Source organism: Atractosteus spatula, chromosome 17 (genome assembly GCF_055471065.1).
Source record: "Atractosteus spatula isolate fAtrSpa1 chromosome 17, fAtrSpa1.hap1, whole genome shotgun sequence".
NCBI lineage: Eukaryota > Metazoa > Chordata > Actinopteri > Semionotiformes > Lepisosteidae > Atractosteus > Atractosteus spatula.
This window is the reverse complement of record NC_142722.1, coordinates 17501-25761: the sequence shown is the minus strand read 5'-3', so window position 1 is coordinate 25761 and position 8261 is coordinate 17501. Positions and strand designations below refer to the sequence as shown.

The 8261-nt window shown below is 38.2% G+C and overlaps 1 protein-coding gene across 3 annotated transcripts; it reads left to right on the top strand.

The window, feature by feature from the left end:
• The first annotated feature begins 630 nt into the window (after positions 1-630).
• Positions 631-7441, top strand: LOC148818785 (uncharacterized). 3 transcript variants are annotated; one of them, XM_088935867.1, is made up of 14 exons: positions 631-735; positions 859-917; positions 1089-1373; positions 1477-1593; positions 1692-1842; positions 1974-2275; positions 2350-2557; positions 3156-3287; positions 3566-3705; positions 4220-4423; positions 4505-4561; positions 4652-4869; positions 4961-5605; positions 5918-7441. In XM_088935867.1, the coding sequence occupies exons 2-13, from the start codon at positions 883-885 to the stop codon at positions 5584-5586; spliced, it is 2475 nt and encodes an 824-aa protein (XP_088791993.1). In that variant the 5' UTR covers positions 631-735; positions 859-882; the 3' UTR covers positions 5587-5605; positions 5918-7441. The 3 variants fall into 3 exon arrangements, with proteins under 3 accessions (XP_088791993.1, XP_088791992.1, XP_088791994.1); XM_088935866.1 differs by lacking the exon at positions 631-735 and having other exon boundaries at positions 842-917; XM_088935868.1 differs by lacking the exon at positions 631-735 and having other exon boundaries at positions 842-917; positions 4961-5609.
• Positions 7442-8261: the final 820 nt, after the last annotated feature.

Below are 8261 nucleotides of genomic sequence, written 5' to 3'. Positions count from 1 at the left end.
CATGCTTAGTCATGTTTTTAAAATTAAATTATAACGATTTCTGTGTTTGATAATGGTAGCAAAGGCTTCCTCCACCCACTGCTTTGCCAAAAGGGAGTGCTGTTTTCTGGGATGGGTGGAGTCTTTGCTCGGGGTAACTTTCTGCTGAGTGCAATATACCTTTCACTTTTCACCTGCAATCGAGACAGGAGGTACAGTAACTCTGAGACTTGACTAAGGTCCTGGATATTGAATCACCACTACGATCAAGAGGTAAGACTTTACATTTTTACTTTTAAATGCATTTGCTGATAACCTTTTAAAACTAATATGCAGTCAGGCAGATGCATCTTTATTCTTAAGCGTCTCTCAGTGCATTGATATTGTTTTTACTAATCTAATATCAAGAATCTCATCATGTGTATGCTGAGGTGTGGACTATATCTTTGTGTTAAATGGTATTGTTTTGTATATTGTATAATTGAAATACAGCCTCTTTCTGGTTACAAGTATTGGCTTAGAAGACTTCTCCTTGCATTGAATAATCAGGGCCAGTTCAATGGGGCATTTCATTAATTGAGAGCTCTTTCTAGTAGATATGAATGCAGAATGGATACAGATTATTTGCAATAGTGTAACTGCAAATGAATATAGATGGGAATGTATGTTTGTTCATATGCAATGGCAGGAGCAGTTTCTCATTGCAGTGGATTTTCAGGGCCAATTCATCTCTCCATCTTATACTGAATATGAAAGGTAGTTGTTTCTATATGGACTCAGTCTTTGGAATTTGTATATATATATATTTCAGTGATCCCTCAGCCATTCCTTCTGTATTGTAATTCAATTTCTCTTTTAAAATTCCTTCCCCACTTCTAGGACCTGCAGTTGCTGAACTCCACAATGGCTCCTATTGGAAAGTCTGTGACTGAGACCAAGTAAGTGTTCACTTTTTTATGAAACCATTATTTATTTTGGAGCAATGACCAATTCTTATATAAATACAATGAAATCATTATGCTCAAACTATGAGAGAGAAAATTAAGGATAATTTAAGAAATCAGTCTTAGCTTGTTTCTATACACAGATGGTATTATTTATTTTCAAAGGAAACCCACGAGGATTCCCCTGGTGTGCAAGATGTGCCTGAATACTTTTGATCAGCTTCCTGCTCACTTGAAGAGGGCGTGTATGAAGCACGCCACGGCAGAAGAGATCAGGATGGCCTCTCAACAGGCGAGGAAGGACATGATAAATCTCCTGAAGAATGGGGTCATCGTGGATTACAACAGAATAGAGATCGTGTCTGGTGAGGCAAACAGGACAGTGGTTGTAAGACTGCTGGAGTCCTTGGGCCTTTTTGTACGAGGGAAGCCTGAAGACACATTGGAACGGTGAGATATTTTTAATTTGTAAGGCTTCTGTAGTTTCTTTTTGAAATCATTGTTACAACATATTATGTAAAAGCATGTTGAAAAGAATCTACCTGCATTCCAGCGGCCCTGAGCAAGAGGCCACTGTCCAGGAGGAAGAGATGCCAGAGGCTGCTCTAGAAACTGAAGCAGAAGCGGATAATGAAGGGGAAGATGTGAGCTCTGAAGAACTCTATCAGCAGTAAGACTTTTTATTTTTCAGATGTATTTTTTTTTACAAAACTTGTAATTTGTCTTATAGGTATAAAATGTTTAAACCGGTGTTTTATATCCTTACAGGCCCCGAGTAGTTAAAAAGTATCAGCAGGCTCTCCGGATGAGAGTGGCCCAAGCTGGACTCTATAGAAAGCACTCCCTGGATGCTCCTCTCCTGATTGGATTCAAACAGTACCTTACCAAGGATCTGGGAGTGGCAAATTATTCTCAGGAGGTATTTATTTTTTAAAAGCATTTAAAATTAAGCAGTGGTATCTTCATTGTACATGTTTTTATTTCTTAGCTTAAAATTCACCCATGTGAAATGATGGTCAGCCATAAACATCATGACTCTATATTTTTCAGGTAGAAAATGTTTCCAGATTCCTGTTTTTTATGGATCAGACTGCACCTTCCTTAAATTTTGTAAAGGACATCAGGAAAACACGTGATTTTTTTAACCAAATGAAGACAGTTGGACTTTCTCACCAAACAATTGCTAATTATATCAAGAACATTAACCGTTTTCTGCGCTACATCCTGAATGCCACCAATGTTAGAGTGATGGATCCCACCCTGGCTAACTTCATCATCAACTTCCAGAGTATACTAAAGGATGTTCAGAGGAAAAACAGCAAGGATGTCACACAAGAAATTACCAGAAAGAGGTACTTTTCATTTTAAACTTTTTTTACAAAGTTTTACAAAGATGATGTTGATAACATTACTCTTTCTCCCACAGATACAGACAGTTGCAGAAACCTGAACCAAATACCACAGAATGTTGGAAGGTGTTAAGGGTTGCAAAGAAAGATGTGTTGCACGTACTGGGCAAGACATACAACTCTGAAGAAATCACCGGAACAGAGCAGCTTCTTGTGATGTATTACCTGCAGGCCGTTCTCCAGCTGAAGCACCTGCAGCGGCCGGGGGTGGTTAAGAATATGACAGTAAGCATCCCTTCATACAACATAAAAAGTAAATGTTATACACACACATATATATGGGATTATTACAGTGTAACAAAACAGTTCTTTTCAGACCCTATGCGGGCGACACCATCCAGAATTGTGAGGAAACACTGGGGAAAAAGTCATGTAGGAATACGGGAATGAAAACAGGAGGGCATGTCCATGCAGTGCTGGTGATCCGGGGAAGTGTGGCCGAGGCAAACAATCCAAAGAATAAGTCCAAGGGAGAATCCCCAAAAAAAGGAAAGGTCCATGGCCATGTAATCTATCCGAAAACCAGGCATTAAAAACAGGTGCCGGGTCGGGACCGGCAGGGGGAACAGGAACAGGAGCAGGAAGCTAAAAACACAACGGAGCCAGGCACAACCAGGACCTGGGCTCGCACGATGCGGAGATCAGGTGCAGAGCCTCGAGTGAAGTGAGCGCCTGGCTTTTAAAGTTGAACTGAAACAGGGTAGGAACAAGGAACAGATGTGGGGAATGAGGCAAATCAGGAAGGACTGGAGCGCCCTTAAGAGTAGGGGTTTGCGATTGTGATACAGGTTGGCATATTTATTTTATTTTATTGCTATTACAGGTTGAGGAATGGATGCAAAGAAAGAGTGTTGTTTCACCAAGTGGACAAAAAATGGTCATAATTGGTGTGAAAGAGCACAAAACTGCATCACAGCAATTGGCGTCCTTTGCATTGAATGAAGAAGAGGAACATGTAAGTTGATGGCTACACTGAAATACCCCTTCACTTGCTCAGGGTTGTGGTAGAACTGGAACCTTCCTGTCAAGCAGTGGGTGCAAAGCTGAGTAACACACATAATGTGACACCAGTCCATCACAAGACACACACACTTAAACCACAGTCAATTTCATAGAAGCCAATTAAAATATGTGTTAATATAGAAAAAAAGACCTCTCCCTGTATAGCTACCATTATTTGCAATATCTAAGAATATTTGGAATGTACCATGATTGCATTTTGTTTTCCATCAGATGTTTCATGTCTACTTCACACAACTGCGCTCTAATGCCAAGGACAGCAGCTGTGGACAGGAGGAAGAGAAGTTTTTCATTTCATCTGCTGGAGATCCTATTTACAATCCTTCCAACGACTTGAGAAGACTGCATCAGAAGTAAGCAAAATAATATTATATATAATAATAATATTATATTATAAATTAAATATATATATATTTAATATAAACTGATGGAAAAAAAAGCAACACCTCCACACTCTGCCCCCAGTCTGCAGCATGCCAATGGCTCCCTTCCTTTTTTCTGGTGACATTCGAGGCATTATGGAATGCACAGAAAACTGACTAGGTGTGGCCTTTTCCTTGCAGTGACCTAAGCTTTGAATTAAGTCTTTGTAAAAGGTGACCAGGTTCTGACTATGTTTCACCTGGACCTCATTGTAGTGCACCTAATGAGCTTTTGCGTGATTGCCAAGTTGCAATGCCTCACTGTACTACCTGTATTGCTGGTCAGACAAATGGACAACTTTTTGTGAAAGTACATAAGCTATAACTATAGTAACTAAAGTAAAGTATTATTATTCCGGAAAATGTTGTATTTCTTTTGTCCATCAGCATCTTTATTTTTGGTGAGTTGGAAATGATCACAAATGCTTGCTTGTTTATTTTGTAGGTACTGCTTGCCATTCATTACTAGCCAGGTTGCCAGGAGGGCATTTGAGACGGCCGCAATAAATGTAACAGATGCACAGAAGAGCATTGTTGCGGATTATTTAGCCCATTCCAATTCTACGGCAGAGAAACATTATAGAATGCTGACACATGCCAACATCTGCTCAGCAATCGAAGTGATTGAAGGCTTTGCAGAAGGATCTCAGTAAGTGTCACTTTGATCTCAAAATGAGTAAACAAAATCAGTATCTCACAAAACTACAATTACTTATTTTTTTAACTTCAGGTCAAGCTCAGGGGAGCAAACATCAGACTCTGAACAACAATGCACACCACTTGTGGAGTAAGTTGGAATCTAATATCCCCTTTTCATTCATTTTTTTTACATTGTGTTACAAAGACCTGTGATATTTTATTTAAATATTTACAACAGATCAAGGTCAAGATCCACTATGGCAGCTGCAGGATTTACTTCTACAAAGTTGGATGATTCTACAGCCTTCCAACAACTGATACAGGTGTTTCCAGTGACATTAGATGGACAGCTTCCCAAAAAGAAGAAGCGTGTTAGCCTGACTGGAAGTCATGACCGTCACTGTTATGACAGGTGGAGAACAGAGCAGAGGAAGATGAGACAGCAGAATATTACTGGTAAATGTACAAGTCAATTATTTTCACCAACAAACACTTAATGTAAGTTTAGAATATATTCTGAGAATGTATATTGTCATTTTCTTTCCAGACCATTACGCTAGACACTTACCAACAGAAAGACAGGTAACCTGCTATATTCAAAAGATGGGATGGTCAGCCAATACATCAACAGCATCTGACGTTCTTGAGAAGTGGAAGCCAAACTTGGAACTGCCACCAAATGATAATGAAATTAAAAAGTTGGTAAAGCGTCAAAGCTGGAAAGGCCTGCACATCGTTGTCGATCCTGTGAAAGGGAAGAAGGTCGTGACTTCCAGACGTTTCCAGAAGGGAGAGGTTGTGTGTGATTTTCATGGTGAGGTCATCACAAAGACAGCTGCAGAAGCCCTAATGGAACAGATGCCAGAAGGAGGAATGAGATATTTATTCTTTTTTGATGGACCTGTACAAAAAATGTGCATTGATGCCCGTGGTGAACACTGCACCTGTCATCCAGATAAGGAGACGATCGGAAGGCAGATACATTTCTCTAAGAAAAAGGACAACATCAGACCTGTATTAGAGACATTCATAATCAACGAACAGCCCATCCTGACAATTCTGTTTTTGGCAAAGAGGGATATTGCTGAAAGAGAAGAGCTCCTCTTTGATTTCAGTGTTTCGAGAAAATCATTTCAAGGAGAAGAACAGCCTCTGGAGTGGTTGGATCACTAAACATTTAAAACAATACATAGTAGGTATATGAAAGTACATGTTTTGCAGATATTTATTTTCTTGTAGCTTGAAATTATGGTTAGAATTCTGTTTATTTTATTGTCTAGAATATAGCATTTCTCATTTTCATCAGCAAGTATAGCAAGTATAGCAAATATATTGGGGGGGGGGGGTATGAGATGCCCAACAAATGATTTTCAGAAGAGCATAGAGCCAAATTAAATACCCCATTCATTTGTTACTGCTAAAAAATGCCACATGCTTTAAACAAAACAAAAAAAGATTTAAAGATGTGAACCATTTCTTAAATTTGTTGACACTATCTGAACAGCACAGCATTCCCAGAATGGACAATGGAGTTTTCAGCAGCATTAGACGAGCAACCTCTTGGGAAGAGAGAAGGAATGAGACCGACTGGACTTCATTAATGACACCGTTCTTATTGAAAGAGAACAGAAAGATAAGTCTGGATAATAATTCTTACTCTGATTTTATTATTATTTTCTTTCATTATCTACAAAATAGATTTTTGATAAGCTTCTTTTGAAACTGCCCAACATTACCAAACAGAAGATTGTTTTGGCAGGACACCATTTGTGCATCAAAAGCACCGGAGAGGTGTATATGACAGCCTATTTTCTGCCACTGAAATACTAATTGCTTCATTTCAGTTCATCCTTAGGCGAGCAGAAGAAAAAGAAGTTTGATGGAATTGGATGGAATTCCTCTTGGGAAGAAAGATAACAGAGACTGACTGGACTTCAAGAACAGCACCTTTCTGATTCACAGCGAACAGAACACAAAAGATGAGTCTAGGGAACAATTGCTTTATTTTCTTAATTAAAATTTCTGAAATGTTTAAGGACAACAGCAATGAACATTGTTAATGAGTTAGAGGTTAGATAGACCTGTATTTCCAGTGGTTTGTCATTTCGACAATGTTTTAAAATTGAATTTCTATAAAGTGGACACCCTTGACATACACAAAATGAAACCATTTCATTTTCATTTTGGAGCTAAACTGCAGGAAACATTTTTTCAGTAAACTGTTAAAAGCATATTATGGTCTGAAAGCCAAGATATTATTTGTGACCACATTAATTAATTACTTTTTAAACTGTAAAGCAATAATCTGCCAACATGGCTAGTTTCTATCACTGAGCTGGGATTTCTAGTTACGACAGAGATCAGTTTCTTAAACAGAATAAAATTGTCTCCATCCTGGAAATTCAGTCACGAATTTGAATAGGGCTTATGGTATTTGATCAGTTTCACAGCCTAATTCTACTGTATTCGTTTTTTAAATGATTCACAATTGTGAATATTAGAAATATTAATGCACAGAGTTCCTTAGGCTTTTATTTTTTAATTTTGTTGTCAACACAATCATAATGATTATGCATATGCTATTTTTTGTAGCTGTCACCTGCCATTCACTACCAGAAAAGATGCAAGGATGTACATGAAGAGGTGTGATGACCACGACGACAGTGCCGTGGCTCAGGACGAAATCACAAATTTTCACCTGCCTAACACCTTTGGAAGAAGAAATCAATAATACAGAAAAACCTCCAAACTATTTTTCTAATTGTATTATGTTAGCATACCCAGAGGGGTTGGGCAGCCAGTTGATCTTGGACCCCTAGAGGTTTTTTTTTCCTCCTAACTAAGGAGTTTTTGGTTCCTCTCCTCAGTTATCTTCTGGCTTTTACTCTTTCACATCATGTATCATCACCCAGCTATGTTAAGTGCCCCAGGTCAACCTTGTTATGAAAGATGTTATATAAAAATCAATTGAATTTAATTATACTAGTTGTGAATGCTGTCATATTTTATTGCCATAATTTATAAAAAAATAATAAACATTATTGTGCAATTAGCTTTTTCAAGCTTTTGATTATCTATATAATTTCAATACAACTTCTAATTGTGATCATCATGAACAATGACTGCTTCTTGTTTTGGGATTAAAATAAATTTTTATAACTAAAAAATGTATGAAACAAACTGTGAGATTGCAATATATTAAAATTGGCCCCTCATTGTTCTGTGATTCTTACCAATTGCGCAGACCACAGCAGGTCAAAGGAATTCACAGATAACTCTACTCTGAGAATTTGGTAAGTTTAGTGAGGAGTGTTTAGTGAAGCGACCAGGGGTGAATATGATCATTTACCCCAAGTCCAGTAGTAGAAGCACTAAGTCAATGTCACCCTTGCTACAATGTGATTGCTACATATCTTCATTTGTTGGTTTTTAAGGAGTAAGAGTGCCGAGGGTCTAAATCTGCGATCCAGTGTGTTGAAGTATTTCACAACACTACCTGTAGCCCATCTGGAAATAAATCCTCATTCTGATTATTGCCCTGGGCATGTACCAATAAATCACTGAGCATATATATATATATATCACTGTGTTGAAGCTAGAGACACAGAATCACTGCAAACACATCCTAAATACAGTGCTCCTGCACCTAACCGTAACCCTAACCTACCTAATGATTTAAGTAGAATAGATTCTAATAATGTAATGATAAAGTGTGTTGCACTACTTCACTGCATCAAAGCTCTATGCCGTCTGGAAATAAATCCTCCGACTGCTTATTGCCCTGGGCATGTACCTATAAATCACTGAGCATATATATATATCACTGTGTTGAAGCTAGAGACACAGAA